Source organism: Nematostella vectensis, chromosome 8, assembly GCF_932526225.1.
Source record: "Nematostella vectensis chromosome 8, jaNemVect1.1, whole genome shotgun sequence".
Taxonomy (NCBI): Eukaryota; Metazoa; Cnidaria; class Anthozoa; order Actiniaria; family Edwardsiidae; genus Nematostella; species Nematostella vectensis.
The window spans coordinates 2,471,422-2,491,837 of NC_064041.1; the positions used below are offsets into that span (position 1 = coordinate 2,471,422).

The 20,416-nt window shown below is 42.4% G+C and overlaps 2 protein-coding genes across 5 annotated transcripts in view; one reads left to right on the plus strand and one right to left on the minus strand.

The window, feature by feature from the left end:
- LOC5504223 (anaphase-promoting complex subunit 2) overlaps positions 1–15,628 on the plus strand; it is a 59,365-nt gene extending 43,737 nt beyond the window's left edge. For 3 of the 4 annotated variants that reach the window (XM_032372499.2, XM_048731240.1, XM_048731239.1), the window contains 6 exons: positions 148–285; positions 2,402–2,496; positions 2,764–2,933; positions 6,538–6,699; positions 7,936–8,009; positions 8,508–10,305. In XM_032372499.2, coding sequence (XP_032228390.1) covers positions 148–285; positions 2,402–2,496; positions 2,764–2,933; positions 6,538–6,699; positions 7,936–8,009; positions 8,508–8,720 — 852 coding nt within the window. In that variant the 3' untranslated portion in view covers positions 8,721–10,305. Of the gene's footprint in view, positions 1–147; positions 286–2,401; positions 2,497–2,763; positions 2,934–6,537; positions 6,700–7,935; positions 8,010–8,507; positions 10,306–15,315 lie in introns of those variants that run through there. The other variant, XM_001625106.3, reaches the window with a different exon arrangement.
- Positions 11,797–20,416, minus strand: part of LOC5504222 — a 35,916-nt gene continuing 27,296 nt past the window's right edge. Inside the window, exons 22-23 of the mRNA XM_048731238.1 lie at positions 16,242–16,549; positions 11,797–12,389 (exon numbers count right to left, since the gene is read on the minus strand). Of these exons, the coding sequence (XP_048587195.1) occupies positions 12,180–12,389; positions 16,242–16,549 (518 nt within the window). The 3' untranslated portion in view covers positions 11,797–12,179. The remainder of the gene's footprint in view (positions 12,390–16,241; positions 16,550–20,416) is intronic.

Consider the following 20,416-nt stretch of genomic DNA (forward strand, 5'->3'; position numbering starts at 1 on the left):
TCTTCACATATTCTCCTGTTCTTTTTTTCCATTACGTGTGTTTCGCGCGCTCTGATTGGCTCCCTGGGTGATTTCATGTTCTTGGAGATAGAACACCATGCTTTGCGCGCGTCAAAAATAATATCAGTAAATCCTTATTTGTTGTAGTTGCGGTACCTCGAGCTGTTGAAGCTGCGGTTCGGAGAATCCCACTTGCACTTCTGCGAAATCATGTTGAAAGATGTGGCCGACTCTCGACGAATCAACAGCAACATCCACTCATGCCGAGGGAGAGCTGGTAAAAAGGTGTGTTGGACTGTAAACAGCGCAAATCAATGGTACCACTCATAGTCATTGGTACCACTCATAGTCAATGGTACCACTCATAGTCATTGGTACCACTCATAGTCATTGGTACCACTCGTAGTCAATGGTACCACTCGTAGTCAATGGTACCACTCGTAGTCAATGGTACCACTCGTAGTCATTGGTACCACTCGTAGTCATTGGTACCACTCATAGTCATTGGTACCACTCGTAGTCAATGGTACCACTCGTAGTCAATGGTACCACTCGTAGTCATTGGTACCACTCGTAGTCATTGGTACCACTCGTAGTCAATGGTACCACTCATAGTCATTGGTACCACTCGTAGTCAATGGTACCACTCATAGTCAATGGTACCACTCATAGTCATTGGTACCACTCATAGTCAATGGTACCACTCATAGTCATTGGTACCACTCGTAGTCATTGGTACCACTCATAGTCATTGGTACCACTCATAGTCAATGGTACCACTCATAGTCATTGGTACCACTCGTAGTCAATGGTACCACTCGTAGTCATTGGTACCACTCATAGTCAATGGTACCACTCATAGTCATTGGTACCACTCGTAGTCAATGGTACCACTCGTAGTCAATGGTACCACTCGTAGTCATTGGTACCACTCGTAGTCATTGGTACCACTCGTAGTCAATGGTACCACTCATAGTCATTGGTACCACTCATAGTCAATGGTACCACTCATAGTCATTGGTACCACTCGTAGTCAATGGTACCACTCGTAGTCAATGGTACCACTCGTAGTCAATGGTACCACTCGTAGTCATTGGTACCACTCGTAGTCAATGGTACCACTCATAGTCATTGGTACCACTCATAGTCAATGGTACCACTCATAGTCATTGGTACCACTCATAGTCGATGGTACCACTCATAGTCATTGGTACCACTCGTAGTCAATGGTACCACTCATAGTCATTGGTACCACTCATAGTCAATGGTACCACTCATAGTCAATGGTACCACTCATAGTCATTGGTACCACTCATAGTCAATGGTACCACTCATAGTCAATGGTACCACTCATAGTCATTGGTACCACTCATAGTCATTGGTACCACTCATAGTCAATGTTACCACTCATAGTCAATGGTACCACTCATAGTCATTGGTACCACTCATAGTCATTGGTACCACTCATATTCATTGGTACCACTTGTAGTCGATGGTACCACTCGTAGTCGATGGTACCACTCGTAGTCGATGGTACCACTCGTAGTCGATGGTACCACTCGTAGTCATTGGTACCACTCGTAGTCGATGGTACCACTCGTAGTCGATGGTACCACTCATAGTCATTGGTACCACTCATAGTCAATGGTACCACTCATAGTCAATGGTACCACTCATAGTCATTGGTACCACTCATAGTCAATGGTACCACTCATAGTCAATGGTACCACTCATAGTCATTGGTACCACTCATAGTCATTGGTACCACTCATAGTCAATGTTACCACTCATAGTCAATGGTACCACTCATAGTCATTGGTACCACTCATAGTCATTGGTACCACTCGTAGTCGATGGTACCACTCGTAGTCGATGGTACCACTCGTAGTCGATGGTACCACTCGTAGTCGGTGGTACCACTCGTAGTCGATGGTACCACTCGTAGTCGATGGTACCACTCGTAGTCGATGGTACCACTCGTAGTCATTGGTACCACTCATAGTCAAGAGCTCACGTTCCCCCCCACCAAAAAAAAAACACGATTGCTACTGTTGTTGTTGTTGTTTTTGTTGTTGTTATTGCAGTCTTTACTTTGTTATCATTGTTGTTTTGCCGTTGTCTCGATGTTCCTGCTGCTGTTATTATTGTTTCTGCTTTTATTACTATTGCTGCAGCTATTGTCGTAGCTGCTGCTATGTTTTGCTGCATTTGTTTCTGTTGCTATTGTTTGTTTTGAGTCTGTACTCTCCCCCTCTCCCCCTTCGGGAAATCCTGGATCCGCCCCTACACATCAAGTGTTTGTCCAGGTGTATACTGAAACTATGACTATAATGAGTACCCTCGCGCATCTATGGCGAGCACTAGACGTACAATAAATTTGTTTATATTTTTCTTTGCACAGCCACTCCCCGTTGACATTAACGCTATGATTCTGTCCGCCGTTTTCTGGCCGCTTTTTCGAGAGGAGAAGCTAAAAGTCCCGGATGCAGTCGAGACGTAAGTTTGAATGTCGTTTGTCTTTAGCGCTTCGTGTCCATTCCAGTCCTCTGTTCCCCCTTCCTGCCCCTCCACTCCCCTTACTGTCCTTCCATTTCCCGTACTGTCCCTTCACTCCCCTTACTGTCCTTCCATTTCCCTTCCTGCCCCACAATAATGTTGACTTGTTCTTACACCCATTGACTCGTTGTTCCATGGGCCAGTGACGAGTCTGTTGACTAGTTCTTACACCAGTTGCCTATTATTCTTACACCCGTTGGCTTGTAGCTCTATGGCGGAATATCGAGGGGGATTCGAGGCTTTAAAGGCGATGCGTACACTGGAGTGGAAAACCCATCTTGGGTTAGTAGAGGTCGAGCTGGAACTGGAAGATAGGACGCTCTCACTCTCCGTGTCTCCTGTTCATGCTACTGCGATCTGGCACTTCCAAGAAAAAGGTGAGCTTTCTCGCTACCTCCAGGAAAAGGGACATTTATAAGAAAAATGCGAGTTGTCCCTCTCACCATCTCAACCTCAAAAAAACGTGAGTGGTTGAGCTGGCAACTCCAAGAAAAAGAAAAGCTGCTTTCCTTTCTCCTCCATTCAAGAAAAAAAAGAGGTTATATTGAGTGAATCGAATCAAGGACAAAGTTGTGAATGCTTTGGGGGGCTGATTCACACCCGTAAGGTATCAAATTTCGAGAATACTCACTAATAACACTATGCTTAATCAACAAAGTGAGAGTGAATTATTGAACTAGCCCAAAGAAGTTGTTTCTGTAGTGTAACATTTAATCAAGAGTGCATTTTTTTAGCTCCTGATCGGCATATAGCAAAAATAAACTATACCCGCTCGAGCGCTTTTGACAGAGTAAAGAGAAGATGTGGTCGTCAATTTCAATATACAGTATCGTATGACTGATGATTCTTATTGTAACCACAAAAATAATCTTGCGCTTGCTGATCTAGTCGCCTACCCAGTCGATCTGACCTGTCACGCAATGCGCTTGTTGATCTAGTCACCTACCCAGTCGATCTGACCTGTCACGCAATGCGCTTGCTGATCTAGTCGCCTACCCAGTCGTTCTGACCTGTCACGCAATGCGCTTGCTGATCTAGTCGCCTACCCAGTCGTTCTGACCTGTCACGCAATGCGCTTGTTGATCTAGTCACCTACGCAGTCGATCTGACCTGTCACGCAATGCGCTTGCTGATGTAGTCGCGTATCCATTCGTTCTGACATGTCACGCAATGCGCTTGCTGATCTAGTCGCCTACCCAGTCGTTCTGACCTGTCACGCAATGCGCTTGCTGATCTAGTCGCCTACCCAGTCGTTCTGACCTGTCACGCAATGCGCTTGCTAATCTAGTCGCCTACCCAGTCGTTCTGACCTGTCACGCAATGCGCTTGCTGATCTAGTCGCCTACCCAGTCGATCTGACCTGTCACGCAATGCGCTTGTTGATCTAGTCACCTATCCAGTCGTTCTGACCTGTCACGCAATGCGCTTGCTGATCTAGTCGCCTACCCAGTCGTTCTGACCTGTCACGCAATGCGCTTGCTGATCTAGTCGCCTACCCAGTCGATCTGACCTGTCACGCAATGCGCTTGCTGATCTACTCGCCTACCCAGTCGATCTGACCTGTCACGCAATGCGCTTGCTGATCTAGTCGCCTACCCAGTCGTTCTGACCTGTCACGAAATGCGCTTGCTGATCTAGTCGCCTACCCAGTCGTTCTGACCTGTCACGCAATGCGCTTGCTGATCTAGTCGCCTACCCAGTCGTTCTGACCTGTCACGCAATGCGCTTGCTGATCTAGTCGCCTACCCAGTCGTTCTGACCTGTCACGCAATGCGCTTGCTGATCTAGTTGCCTACCCAGTCGTTCTGACCTGTCACGCAATGCGCTTGCTGATCTAGTCGCCTACCCAGTCGTTCTGACCTGTCACGCAATGCGCTTGCTGATGTAGTCACCTATCCAGTCTTTCTGACCTGTCACGCAATGCGCTTGCTGATTTAGTCGCCTACCTAGTCGTTCTGACCTGTCACGCAATGCGCTTGCTGATCTAGTCGCCTACCCAGTCGTTCTGACCTGTCACGCAATGCGCTTGCTGATCTAGTCGCCTACCCAGTCGTTCTGACCTGTCACGCAATGCGCTTGCTGATCTAGTCGCCTACCCAGTCGTTCTGACCTGTCACGCAATGCGCTTGCTGATCTAGTCGCCTACCCAGTCGTTCTGACCTGTCACGCAATGCGCTTGCTGATCTAGTCGCCTACCCAGTCGTTCTGACCTGTCACGCAATGCGCTTGCTGATCTAGTCGCCTACCCAGTCGTTCTGACCTGTCACGCAATGCGCTTGCTGATCTAGTCGCCTACCCAGTCGTTCTGACCTGTCACGCAATGCGCTTGCTGATCTAGTCGCGTATCCATTCGTTCTGACATGTCACGCAATGCGCTTGCTGATCTGCTCGCCTACCCAGTCGTTCTGACCTGTCACGCAATGCGCTGCTGATTTAGTCGCCTACCCAGTCGTTCTGACCTATCACGCAATGCGCTTGCTGATCTAGTCGCCTACCCAGTCGTTCTGACCTGTCACGCAATGCGCTTGCTGATCTAGTCGCCTACCCAGTCGATCTGACCTGTCACGCAATGCGCTTGCTGATCTAGTCGCCTACCCAGTCGATCTGACCTGTCACGTCCTGTGCTTGCTGATCTAGTCGCCTACCTAGTCGTTCTGACCTGTCACGCAATGCGCTTGCTGATCTAGTCGCCTACCCAGTCGTTCTGACCTGTCACGCAATGCGCTTGCTGATCTAGTCGCCTACCCAGTCGTTCTGACCTGTCACGCAATGCGCTTGCTGATCTAGTCGCGTATCCATTCGTTCTGACATGTCACGCAATGCGCTTGCTGATCTAGTCGCCTACCCAGTCGTTCTGACCTGTCACGCAATGCGCTTGCTGATCTAGTCGCCTACCCAGTCGTTCTGACCTGTCACGCAATGCGCTTGCTGATCTAGTCGCGTATCCATTCGTTCTGACATGTCACGCAATGCGCTTGCTGATCTAGTCGCCTACCCAGTCGTTCTGACCTGTCACGCAATGCGCTGCTGATTTAGTCGCCTACCCAGTCGTTCTGACCTGTCACGCAATGCGCTTGCTGATCTAGTCGCCTACCCAGTCGTTCTGACCTGTCACGCAATGCGCTTGCTGATCTAGTCGCCTACCCAGTCGATCTGACCTGTCACGCAATGCGCTTGCTGATCTAGTCGCCTACCCAGTCGATCTGACCTGTCACGTCCTGTGCTTGCTGATCTAGTCGCCTACCTAGTCGTTCTGACCTGTCACGCAATGCGCTTGCTGATCTAGTCGCCTACCCAGTCGTTCTGACCTGTCACGCAATGCGCTTGCTGATCTAGTCGCCTACCTAGTCGTTCTGACCTGTCACGCAATGCGCTTGCTGATCTAGTCGCCTACCCAGTCGTTCTGACCTGTCACGCAATGCGCTTGCTGATCTAGTCGCCTACCCAGTCGTTCTGACCTGTCACGCAATTTGCTGCTCAAGCTCAGAACAACCGCAGAGGAGACTAATGCTGAACTGGGTCTGATAGCGCCTTTCCGCAGAGGTTTCTCCTGATGAAGTGAGGGCCACAATGTTATTAGCCAATTGGCTATTAAGTGCTTCCTCTTTAAATAAAGTCTTTATAATTATTATTATTATTATTATTATTATTATTATTATTATTATTATTATTATTATTATTATTATTATTATGACACAAAGGCAAACTAACAGGCAAAAGAACAAAGACGTGACACGGAGAAGTGAACTGAAAGAAAAAGAAAAAAAAAAACAGAAAGAAAGAAAGCTGTTTTAGCGGGGTAACAAATGCATAAAGCCTCTCGTAATTTTTCTTTTCAATAAATCCATGATCAGCTATAGGCTTTGTTGACAATAAAAGGGTTTCAGAGTAAAACCGTTCATGGCTAACTCTCAATAAGAGACAGTGAAACGAGGAATAGGGGCCTCAGTAAATTTTAGCCAGTATTTCTTCCCCTTGTAGAACGATGGCAGCTGGATGAGCTGAGCTCCGTTATGCACGTCACTCCTGGAACGCTCAGGCGCCGCTTGGCATTCTGGGTAAGCCAGGGCGTTCTACGCGAGGAGTCACCGGATACATACATCGTGATGGAGAGACAAAAGGGGATACATAAAGCACACAGCGGTGGGTGGAGCTTTGTCATTTTGCATGGAAATACAGCCAATCATATAATAGCCAAGTTTTAAAGAAAGGCAATCACGCCGCCATTTTATACTCCCGCACAATAAAGACGAATCGATTTCCATCGGCTAGAAGGGGACTTGCGCTAAGAGATCACGTGACTATTTGGGTGGCAAACTAGCGTGCGCTCAGCCTTTTAGCAGCAAAATAACAGCAACAAAAAGCAACTTATTCAGCGCTTACGAAAAAAAACAGAATCCTTTTTTTCAGAAAAGGTTTAGTTTCATTTAAAGGTTTTATTTCTTCGTCGTTCTCTGGTGTGTCGGGCGCAGTCATTTCTAATTGTTTTGTTTGATCATTTTCTTTTGAATTTGCCAGCCAAAAAGGTCACGTGATCTCTTAGCACAAGTCCCCTATTCAAGCGACTGAGATACTTTAATCGTGGGTGGTTATTTTGAAGTTTTCTTACAAATAAACCTTTTTTTTCAATTGTAAACAATAATAAAGTGGTTGATCGACAATCTAATTGGCCTAACGGTTTTACAGCCAAACAAAACCAGTTATTTTTGATAACCCCAAAATTTAAGGTTCTGATTAGATGGCTCACTCAAATTAGCTTTAATATAAATTTGTTAACAATTTGCTGATTCATTAAAATAACATCAGAGATACAGCGGAGATGAACAAGGAAGCGGTCACGAAAGAGATTCTTGTGCTAGTTCTTGTAATATCTAAAAAAAAAGATGGAAAAGCAAATTATGAAAGACTTTCTTTTGTCTGTAAAAAAATGCGGACACCTTCCAAGTCCTCGGTCGATCTTAAAATGGTCCAGGATACCTGCGGTTCTATCTAAGATCACATGATCAGCCTTGACCTGAGTCTTCATTTTGAATTACATGACTGAAATGGCCTTCGGACGAGGTTGATCCGTTCGCACCAAATTGGACTATTGGTGCATGGGTTGGACCGTAAGTATTGTGGTTGTATCATTGGTACCGAGAGTGATCTTGTGACACCGAGTTTGAGCCGATGGTATCGATGTTGAACCGTCGGTACAGAGTTTGGATCGTGTGTACCTAGGTTTGACCTTTGGTACTAAGCTTGGACAGTTTGTACCGAGGTTGGATCGTTGGTCCTGGGTTTGGACCGTTACTACCGTGGTTTGTAGCATTCTCGACAGGACAAAACCTCTTCTAGCAGGGTTGATCTTACTTTGCTTGGCTTTGTGAATGTTTTCAGCCGAGGTAATGGTGGAGGCCGAGCCAGAGTCTGCTACCGCGTCAGTTCAACAAAAACGCGAAGAGGAACTTCAGGTGCGTCAAAAGAAGAACTATTTGAAGCCCACAATATAGTATTTATAGGGATAAATACTTTCAAATCTTTTTAAATTCCAAGTTTATGCAAATGTTATGGTGTTTGTTGTTTGGCAGAAAAAAAAAACTGTCTGTTGACGCCTTACGACATTCAGGTCTGAATCCTTTGCAATACACCCATAGCGACCAAAAGCTCTATGGGAATGATTTTCGACTTTACGAGGCTTACGTACTATTTAGTTGTTAATAATGATTTCATGAGTTCATAATCAGTCTCCCTTACCTGCCTCCACTCACTATCACCGCATAGCATTATGATTACCTTCAAAACTGCCCTTATGCACCTATCAGCAGCACCCCGGCGCGTAGATCCCCGAGGTTACCCCTTACCATGTAAAGGGTTTACAGGGAGATGGAAAGTATACTAGACTAGTGTAGAGCGCCTTCCAAATTGGACATGCTTGTGCCTATACACGTGACATTGTGTGCAATTTGTAGGTGTTTTGGTCGTATATCGTGGGAATGCTGACGAACCTGGAGAGTCTCCCCTTGGAGAGAATCCATTCCATGCTCCGGATTTTCGCCATGCAGGGGCCCGAGTCTGCGCAATGCAGCGTGGGAGATCTCAAACGATTCCTGGACTGCAAAGTCAAGGAGCAGGAATTACAATTTGCCAACGGCTTCTACAGATTGCCGAAGACAGGACGATAGAGGTCAATGTACTAGCTGAAACGTAAGGGTATGTCAGGAAACCGTAAATGCATTTTGCCAACGGCTTCTACAGATTGCCGAAGACAGGGCGATAGAAGTCAATGTACTAGCTAAAACGTAAGGTTATGTCAGGAAACCGAAAATGCAATTTGCCAAAGGCACAGACATCCATTGTCGTTGTGGCTTTGTCATGTCAAACATAGGTATAACAGGCCTCTATGGAATGTCAAAGACGATTGCAAGAAAGTCATACTCACAGACACTTCGGCGAACTCTCGCTAGTAATAGGGACCGACGACGACGGCTAGGAGACAACTTGATCGAAAAAAAGATATTTTCGCGCGTGGCGATCAATAATAATTCAATTGCAATGGAATAAGCAAAATATTGTAGTCAGAGACAGATAAAGATCAACTAAGGACATCATTTCTACAGCAGCGAACGTACGTAGTGGGGTTTAAGCCCCGGTGCAAACTGCGCCAGCAATGCTGGCAGCAATTCTTGCTCGACTGACCACAAAACAAAGGAAATGTCAAAAAGTCCATATCCCATTTTGATATCTCCTTTGTCCTATAGCCAAGCGAAAATTCGCGAGCAATGCTGGCAGCAATTCTTGCTCAACTGACCACAAAACAAAGGAAATGTCAGAAAGTCCATATCCCATTTTGATATCTCCTTTGTCCTATAGCCAAGCGAAAATTCGCGAGCAATGCTGGCAGCAATTCTTGCTCAACTGACCACAAAACAAAGGAAATGTCAAAAAGTCCATTTCCCATTTTGATATCTCCTTTGTCCTATAGCCAAGCGAAAATTCGCGAGCAATGCTGGCAGCAATTCTTGCTCGACTGAACACAAAACAAAGGAAATGTCAGAAAGTCCATATCTCATTTTGATATCTCCCAGCAATGCTGGCAGGTGCTGGCAAAGTTTACACGGGGCTTTACAGTGCAAACGTCCGCGTCCTCGGCCGACCACGAACCACGTAGCTTGCTGGCCGCTTGTGGATCTCATTGGTATAGGAAAATGGGATATAACTATAACTTTTTTTGGAAAAAGAAGGTATAAGCTTTATTTTTAGCTTTTCAACTTCTGTTGACATTTTTCTAGAAGACAAGCTAAGCTTATATGATGCTATTAAAAATAAAGCTTAATATAATTATACTAATCAGCTTATACATATATACTTATACTTCCAAACACTTGAAGCATTAGGAGATGCAATATTATATCTAACAGCTTGGTTGTTCATCCTTTATCCCATAAAAATTGATAGGAAAATCATGTGTTAACTTAATTGTCCGCTAACAAACGTCTCTTAACTTCTCTCTTTTTATTGTGTTATGTGATCCCAAAGTAGAATACAGTTTTCATAGGAAACTAAAGATTTTTTGTAGGAAGCTTTTAACTTGATAGCTATAATTGTAGATGGAAAGTGAGAATAAAAGGAAGGAAAGGAAAGGGAGAATGCTTTAACAGAAATAAGTGTAGCGATGGGTCCCGTCACCTAGAGGTGGCGATTTACCCACCGCTACACTAGAAATGTACTGAGAGTCAAAATATGCATAAAATGTTCTTTTAACGACGAGCGTTCGCCTAATCTTTTCAGCTACCCTCTGTCTCTGTTCAAAGTGTTTCACTGTTAAATAATGAAGATGCGCATTATATTGCTCGTGTGCTGCGAGTAAGCCAGCTAAGGAACGCCAGATCTGCAAGCCGAATTCACAACAATTTCAATCCGTACAAAACAAAGTATTCAAGATACCCTTCCGGAAAGAAAGCGATGCAGAGGAAAATGAGGTTATAAAAGCGAGGATGTTGAAGATTTTGACGAGGATGAAGAAGAAGTGGATAGGGAAGATGATGAGGGAAAGGATGATGAAGATAATTATGAAGAGGGAGAGGATGATGAAGATGATAAGGGAGAAAATTATAATGAATATGATAATGGCGATTGACGATGAAGTTGAAAAAAAAGACAACTTAGTTTAAGTCTTTGTGTTTCTTTTTAAGGTACGGAAATACGAGCAGCAAAATCGTCAACTTTTGTGGCAGCATTTGCAAAAAAAAAGTTTGAAGGCGATGTTGCGCGGTTTACTACCGGCGCACAAACTTTTGTCGCAGCAAAAGAAAGACTTGTTCTTGCTGTTGATCAGTCATCGTTTTCCTCCGTGGCACTGATGTGTGACTTTCGTTCAACCAATCACAAACCTTATTGTATCTGCTAGCGTGTGCTTGACGTCTTTTTGCTGCGAGACAAGTTGTGTTGATTTAGTAATACAGGCTACTTCTACGATTTTTTTTGCAAAAAGTAGAACAATCTTCTACTTTCTGCAGCAAACTTTTTCAACTTGCAACAAAAAATTTGCTGCGACAAAAGTTGGCGCGCCGGTAGTTAAAACGGGCAACGTCACTTACGAACTTTTTGCAACAATGCTGCCACAAAAGTTTTTACGATTTTGCTGCTCGTGTTACCGTACCTTTAGTAAACAATGTTCCAAATGTTGAAATGTGCGAACTCTCTGGTACACTGTTGGATTTCGATCTTCTCCGACTTTTCTAAAGATACAATCAAGTTTACATAGAAATATTTACTATAGCAAAAACTTGAGTGCTTTTTTGCACCACCCCCCCCCCCCCATATCTGTATTTCTAGACCCCCCTCTCGGCCCGTCATTTTTCGACGTCTCCTTTTTCCACCACCCCCCTCTCCCTGCTAGAAAATAAACGGTCCCTAAGGTTCTATTAATTGGAAACGTTAATTGGAACTATTTTTAATTTTATTAATTAGGTTTTGAGGAGTAAAACATTTTTATCATTAGTATCCTCAGTAGCCTTTTATCAGGAAAAAATCAGTTTTGTCTTAAATGTGTTTGTGAATCCTATTCACAAGAGAAACCCCAAACGAGCCGCCAGCTTGGGGGCATGATGCTAGGGCAGGATGTATTCAATAATACGGCTAAGTAAAAAGTAACACAACTTGAGTAACAAAAAGATAAATAATAGTAAAAAATGAAAACTTGTCTAAAAAACTGAAACAGGCTAATTATAATAACTAAAGAAGTCAGAAACTTTTAAATCAAGTTGTGGTTAGTGGTTTATTTTATTCACGTTTTGACAAAGAGGCTGGTACAAAGCACTGACTATCATTGCCCCCCTAGCAAATGGACCCTTGCTAAAAGCAAGATTTCTAGATATAAAGGGTTTTCTAGTACATAAGGCATTGCATTAATGCATCTAAAGCAAAAAGTAACCCAACTTCAGTAACAAAAAGATAGTTTTACAAATAAAAACTTTTGAAAAAAACTGAAGCAGACTAATAATGATAAAAAAAGGAGGGGGGAATGGGGTGGAAGAGTGTTCTTTTTGTTAAGTGTGGAGTATAAATCATTTTTAGCTACCAAACTGAATCGCTGAGTAAAGAAAAATGCACGTTATTGGTTAGTGGGCGTTGATGAGTAATCACTCCAACACAAATTGCATTAACAAACTTCTTATCATCCCTCCTTGTTGGTTCGTGATCCCAGCATTGATTTGCTCGTTGCTGGATACAGTCTCCCATGAAATAGTAGTTGAAGCTTTATCGTAAGTGGGATCGTTCCATCCGTAATTGTTTTCGGCGTAACAATTGGTTTGCCCTTCGACGGTCATATCTCCTGCAGTAACCAATACCTGAAGAAAATCGAAAGTTGGTTAAGTGCGTATGATGAAATAGTTTTATCAAATACTGATAAAGCAATGTTAGTTACATTGTGATACAATGATATATCTTTTTATTTTGCATCTTTATTATCATTTTCATCCTGTTAAATGATTTTTTATGTAGCTATTTCAATAGCTTTCATGTCATAACTGGTAAGTCCCGTTAATTTGAAATAGGAATATTGTTTCAATACAGTACTTGAAATCACTTTTTCGAGACATTTCGAGTACATGCGCGGCATTAAAATCGAGAACCTTAGAGAAGTCATTATTTAATGGGGTGTTTGTGGGCGTGGGGTTGCTAGGTTTCTTTCCTTTTTAGAATCCAAAATTTTAAGACCCTGTCCCTGGCTTTTTGTACTATAATTAAAGCCCTTCCCCCCAAGTATAATTACGCTTATAACTTGCAGAAGTGCTTTTTGTCACTTTATAAACCTAGGTCGCATGATAGTAATATCGTCATATATACTGTCGTGTGTCTCGAATCCAGAACATCTAGAGGCGATAATAAAAACAGAATCGTAATATAAAAACTGATTTGCAATCAACCTTTCTCTCAAGTGGGAGAGTAAAAACTGGGAGCAAAACTATGAGAAATCTTGCAGTCCCACCCAAGGAACTAGGGGAGTTGAAAGTTCATGCACTCCAGTTACAACAGCGCGCAAACAATACATTTCAAGCCTACAGATTCTTGAGTTTTTTTGGGAAAAAAAACAAGACTCCAAAGGGCGTGCGGGAGGATTACGCCATCTTTGAAAAAAGGATATCTGAGCCCCATAGTTATAGAAAAGTGGTATAGCTATACGATAAAGTTCCCGTGCTCACGATGGGATTACTGTGGATTTTTCCCGTTGTCCGTGCCTCGCTCTCTGATTGGCCGAAAATTAGATGGCGCCAAAGAGAGGGGACGCGCGTAAAGTCATGTGAGTCTTCACTTGTGATCTCTTATGGATGCACGTACAGTGATATGTGAGTCTTCCCCTGTTATCTGTCACGCAGGAATAAGTCACACATGTAGTGGAGTGATATTTAGCTGTCAGCTTATTGAAGTCCACGGGACAACTAAAAGCATTTTGTTTAGCTAACCTATCGCGTTTGACAGGAAAATCTAAAACGATCGCATAAAAATTTCTTAGCCAAGCAGCTTATATTTTTAGCAGATTGACCTTTTGCTCGGGAAACTTATGGGCGTACCGCGTCCCTTTTAAAGTGGTACTGAAGAACAGAGTTTTGAGCATTTGTTTTAGTCCTGTATCCGTTAACTACATAAAGAAAGTTAAGTCTGAGTTCACACAAAGGTTTACTTTAAGTAAGCTTCAGACCTAGCCGTCGGTAGAAATAGGATTTAGTACATTTAAAGAGTTTGAGTGCAAAAATGATTGGAATCTTGTCAATCATTATATTCATGTGTGTATCTTGCCATGCGCACTAGCAGTGTGACAAGTTAGTGTGTGACAACCGTAGTCAGTAGCAACATGTAAACATTACGTAATTTACGGTAGCCCAAGGGTAACCGACTGGCACACCCACATAGGAAGGTCGTCCCTCGGACACCCATTGGTTAAACCCTTATCCAAACAGTGCTAAAAGCCCTTTGGGATGTCAGTGTCAGTTATCCTAAAGGACATGCCGTCTTAGTAGCATATAAATATAGGTGCGTACCGAAGCCCCAACACACCAAAAACTCACTTAACAACTTGAAGAGACACCTGTAAGACAATACTTGTAGACACCAGATGTTGTAAAGACTTTGTAACAGCGAACAAGTAAAAACCGGTACCTCCCCCAGCCAAGCGGATCATAGTCGTTTTCTCACAAGTGGTCAGAGAGAGTCATAGCAGCTTGTAACATGTGGTTAGAGAACCCAAAAGTATAGCTGTTACATATCTCTTATTGTCGGATGTACCTTGTATGTACAGTGATAGCGGAGCAACTGCTGAGCCCCAAAGTCATAGAAAAGTGGTATAACTATACGAAAAAGTCCCCGTGGTCACGATAGGATACCTGTGCTTTTCATGTGTCTGGGGCTCGTTTCTCGAAACACCCGAGAATTCTCGGGCCCGAAAACGTTTTATTCCTTGAATTTAAAAGGCTAGCTAATTCCTATAAAATTAATGGTAACTAAATGTGTTGAAATATCGTCAAACATCGTATTTTACCACAAAGATGCATGTGTTTACATATTTTATCGCTTAGTTAAATATTCAACATATATTGGGGATTCATTTTTGTTTTTTTTATCAAGAAATTGCTGACAAAGTATCTTAATTCCCGTGGTTTGTATAAGAATCTTCCGATACTTCCGGTGGATTTTGGTACGATGGGTCAGACTCGACCCATTCTTCCTCGGTGATTCCTTAAACTCTGAACTGGCTTATACATTTTCGCAAAGTTGTTTACATGTATTTTAGGCGCACGGTGACAGCGAAATGTCAAGTCATTTGACAGAAATAATGATTGAATTTCAAAAAAATTGATTTGTCGACAAAAAAGAAGCCTCATTGACTGGTAGGGAATCCCATAAATTGCTGTTAGCCGTGATTGGCTCACTCCTAATCGGGCAGTGGAATGGTTTTCTCAGTGATGTAAACTCTCTACAGCAACTCGAAACAACTTGAAAATGAAGCGATTTAATGGGCAAAAAGCACCAAATAAACTGAAACAATTCATAACAAACAAAATTGAGCGTGAATTTTTTGAATTTTTTGTTATGTGATAAGATCATAGATGAATTTTCTACTAGGTACAAGCTGAAACCCAAAGAAAAACAAATAAGTAAAAAAATAGTTAGTTGTCATGCTAGGCTTCCTGTGCTAACAATTTCTAGCGTTCTTTTATCAAAGAAAAGATGTTCACATAGGGTTTTTGTTCTAATGTTCTATTTTCTCTTTTCCAGAAAACACTTCACTTAAGAGCTGATGGCAATAACATCATATATTATGGCAGCATAGATAGAGCTATGACAAGAACAGGCCACTCTAACTTTTACATTTTGCAAACGAAGTTTCGTTTCAGAAAATTCCTCAATTTTCTAAACTTAGCAAATGTATTTGTAACAATTTTGCTACATGAAAACTGTAACGGTGGTTACTTTTAATCAATAAATACCATTTTAATAGCCAAGTTCCACCTGCTTTGTACTGTTTGTACATTTTTTAGATCAATGAAATTATTTCTCGTTTTATATATCAAAACAGAGAATCATAACAGTCTGTTGTTGTTGTTGACATAAAAACTTCTATGGGATTTTTTTCTGAAAAATATCCAAGACCCATCCGACTTGAAACTCAATCGAACTTTGGGGCTCCGCCTCTAGGTGTCGCGGAATTAGACATCACAGTGTTGGGGACCTTAAGTAAGCGGGACCAAAAGCTGCTCAGATTAAAGATACGCTTTTTGCTAATAATGCACCTCCGTTGGTTTTGCTCACTGGGTGGCAAGACTCACGCGACTCTAGTTAAAATTACAGCATTCATGATGATTCAAATTCCCGAGCATGATAAAATGTAATAACCTATCAAACTGTGGATCTGACGATGGACACATTCACGTCCTTACTGGGACTCTTTATGATGTTAGGAGCCATACATGTAGATATTGGTAAATTACATTTTTTATTGTGCATGTCTATCAATATGTTGTCTTATGTTGTTTTAGAAAACCAAAGCATTTGAAATTCATGGTTGAGAAGTTTAGAAACTGTATGTAGAAATATACAAAACCTCTCCGCTTGTATTAGACTCTAAGGAAGGCATGGGTGTTTAAAAAAATGACCGTCCCCGAAAACATAGTTTGCTGTTTTTTTTTCAATGACCCTCATACCTCGGCTATGTACGTCACGCCTGCCAATAATTTGAATGGCGAGAAGAAGGCTGGACAAGCTAAGTATGTTGTACTTGAGGTCATCGTAAAATATCCAGATACTTTTCTTAGCACTTGAGTTTCATCGGCGACTCGTAATCGCATGTCGATGGTTTGTCTTATCTGGCTCATTCCTATCTTGAATGTTTGAGGACAGATAGCGAAGAGCATCATGTCTTGATCGGTCCTGAAGGCGATTTTCTCCCATTTTTCCGGCTTGTAGGTGAATTTACCAGAGAAAGATGTACACCGTTGTGTCAGAAAAGTACCTAGGAAAAGAGAAAATGTATTCTTAGAGTCGGTGCGTCATTTATTGGTCCTTGTTGTGCGCTTTTGTGTTTGTAGGTTATTTTTGTATTTGTACTATGTGTCAAAGCTAATAAAAGTCAATAAAGCTAATAAAAGTCAATAATAAAGAATTAATTATTATTCGCCGAAGGCCAAGTGAATGGCGGTGACTATTGGCCGTTTCTACCGGGCTTTGCAAATGAATGTAGGCGTGTAGGGTCTAGGACGAGCTCTTTGCGACGTCATCCGTTTACACTGTCAATTTTGGCACGAGCTGCGACTTTTATCGTGTCTTTCGTACGCGATTCAGTGAAATTGACGCAAATGCGAAACGACGCAATGTTGAACCTATTTTTTTCGAAAAATTAGATAATTCTCTAGTTTTGAGCCTTATACAAAAAGTTTCAACAATTTGCTCAACAGTCCCAGATAAAGCAACCAGATATAGAATAAAGATTTTCAACGGTCAGAAAACAACAGAAAACGCCGATAAATTAATTAATATGTTAAAGTTTTTTCAACATTCATCGGGAAAATCCCCGAGAGATATAACGTTTTTATCGTGCTTGTTTACAACAAGTTTACATTTTACAGAATGTAAGTCAAACAGAGTTAAGTTATCCAATAAAAGAAATAAAAGAATTTCATAGCTTTTACACCAGGTTGGTTCAGGGTCAGCAGAGCACATACACACTGGAGACATTTATATATATATATATTCAAAAACTCTAATCGCTTACTCAACAACCCTTCAATGGAGCTCAAAGTTAACCCGAATGTTTCTCAATATGTTAATTTTATTCTACGAAAACGGCGAAAAAATTAATCGGCGAAAATTTATTTGGCGCCCAAAAAAGCAAAAAAAAAAAAAATTAATTTTCTTCATTTTAAAAGTATCATCTAGTCCCCTTACGATCAAAAAAACCGATTGCCTTCATTTTTGGTATGCTATTAGAAATAAGAGGTAGCTAAATAACAAAGGGGAAAAAATCCTTGCCCACGTTTTTTCGCTTTTTTTTAAGGAAAATGCTTTTCTTTTCGCTACTTATTTCCGCTTTTTTAATGGAAGTGCGTAAGGGACATGCGCAGTGTACTTGCAGTGTCTCAGCTTTATTGCGTAAATTTTACAAGATCTCCTGACTATTAGACTACAAAAAACCTGAATCAAATGGATAAGCGGAGATGCAGAAAGAAAGAGCTCCTGACCAGCTCCTAGTAGAGTTTTGAAAATGTCTCTTGGATTCCACAAAACACGTGCCAACTCGAGGCCAAAGACAATGATTTTCAGTCCTCGTCGTCGCTTCCAATGACATATCGGCGAATGCATCGGCGACGTTTCTCAGGTTTCTAAAATCTAACAGGGCCGTTGAAAATCTGGAAAATGCAGCCAAATACGCTATGAACACCGGAAAAGAATGCCGAGACATCGGCGGCACTTGAGGATGTGGCCGTGTTTTGTTGAAAATACCCAGCTGTATTTGGAGTGAGATGACGATAAACACTGTCTGGATGGACTTCTTCTAGTCTCGTAACAGGTACAATTTTTCTCTCCTGGGCACAACTAAGGGTTCGGGACATTTTCCGCTGGTGTTTTTCGCCGGCAGTCTTGTACGTACTGAGGCTTTCGGTTGACTCGTGATCGCTGAGTTGAGCGACGAAATTCTCAGTAATATTGGCGTCAAGAAGTCTCGAAATACTTGTTTTCCGAACAGAGTGATTCTTAGCCCCGACACCTTGCTGCAAGGGTATCAGGTGGTTTCGCCGACAAACCAGTTCGCCGACAACAGTGGTTGTTTCGCCGACACGCTTTTATCGTCAAAATAGATGTTACTTTCTACAGTGTGTCAACTGCAAGCCAGCATTTTCCGCTGCGTAAGAGAGGAACTTCCCAATCAATCTCTTCCTGAAGGGGACTTCTTGTACCAAGTTGGTCGCTTTCGTTTCGCTTTTGCTTTATGGCTCGGACAAATGGAGTTTTATTGGCATTCTTCTCCTTAGGGCGTTGAGCTTTGAACGCTTTGTAATAGGAGATTGGACATTTATCACCTCCTGTGGCATAAATCTTGGGTTGGAATGCCGTTTGGTGGCCGTGTTCTTTACCGGTCCTGGTCTTTGTGCCGCGTTCGCCGATCCAAACTAGCATTTCTTCCGCGCTCGTCCCGGTTTGGAGCTCGACGTCACCCCAACGCAACTTTAGCCACTCATTCCTTGCTCTGAAGCCGAAATGGAGGGAAATAAACCACCACATGGTTCTCTGGGGGATTTCTTGACCATGGAACCCGAACTGGCCACTTGCAAAAAGAGCGTCTTCTTCGGATTCTGTGAGGGACCTGATGGCTTGCGGCTCGTTGCTTTTTCCATCTTTCACAAGCGACTTTCGGCGAGCAGCTAGGAGATTTCTAGACTTCATGAATTGCTTGTCCTTCAAGATATTCCATTTATATCTCTTCTCATCTAAGAATAACTGGAAACTTCGCTGATAACTGCTCAACATGCTTGGCCCGTAGTTCCTGCCTTCGTTTGAGCTTGGAAAGCAAGTAATGCTTGCATTCTTGATTAAAAGCAAGTAATGCTTGCATTCTTGATTGCCAGATAATTCTACAGGATGTTCAGGTCGTACATTTTTGCTACTGTATTTTTGGCTTGTTCGGGTAAAAATGCGTCAATTTCCTCTTGACTGTGTGAAATCTTGCTCACTCATAACTGTCGTTGTTTCGTCGTTTCCGCCTTCTTCTCATTTTCTACCGTCCGATACTGACTATTAATATCAGACCGCGCGTTCTATCGCAGCCATATAATAATAGCCTTTATTATATACATACTGAGAAATACTCACTGAAAACATATTCAGTCAATTTTCGTTCGTTCACAGGTCTAAGTAAATCAGAGGCGCGAACGATGTTTTTTTTTTTTTTTACCGTGAAGAAAAGCCGTTCGCGGTTCTGATTGGACGAGCTATATTTTTTCACTGCACTTGAATGGCTTCAAACCCAACGAGGGGAGACGGGTAGCTTTGCATGTCACTTTTGTTATTGAAATCCATTGAGCGAGAGAATGAAATTTTACCGTGAAAATTGAATACAAAGTGTTCAAAATGGAAGACAATAGATTTGCTACTCTCAATGACAATGTAAAAGATTATGTAGAAAGTCTTGAAGACAAGAATACAAAGGGAAAAACCGAGCGAGGTAAGGCTGTTAAGGGTGTTGGGACATTTCTCGTTACCTGGCAATTCGGTTGTTAGGCGCGCGCGCGATCATCCGGGAACTTTTTGGAGGGAAAATCGAATGGCGAGAGAACAATTTACTGGTAAAAATCATTGGGACATTGTCGGAATTTGTCCAAATTTCCAAAACAATAACCATGCAAGAACACAAAACCCGTAAAATAATATTTACAACCCCCCCCTTTTAACCCCCCTCTTCAATGTTGCGTCAAGTGTTTTGGCGTTGGCATCATCCAACATTGAAGGGGGGGGGGGTAAATGGCGCACTCAAGCAGCACTCAAGGCCTTAAACCTTGGACGTTAAAACTCTTTTCGTGAAGTCCATAAACGCTAAGCTTATAGTCAATAGAATGAACTTTATTATAAAACAGTCCTGATTTGCGTTATTTTGACATTATAGGCTCTATAGGAGCTTTCAAAACAAAAATAGATTATGCGCGCACGCTTTTTAATCGCACCGGAACCCTGTGTCCTAATGCAATGTGACCACGATTGTAGCTTCGAAAACAAACGCCGAAACTGGCGAGAAAAACGTAGTAAAACAGCAAATACTGTAAAAGAAAAATAGGCGAGCATGATTTTTCACCTAAGGCACCTATAACGGACCTGGAGTGCTGATTTG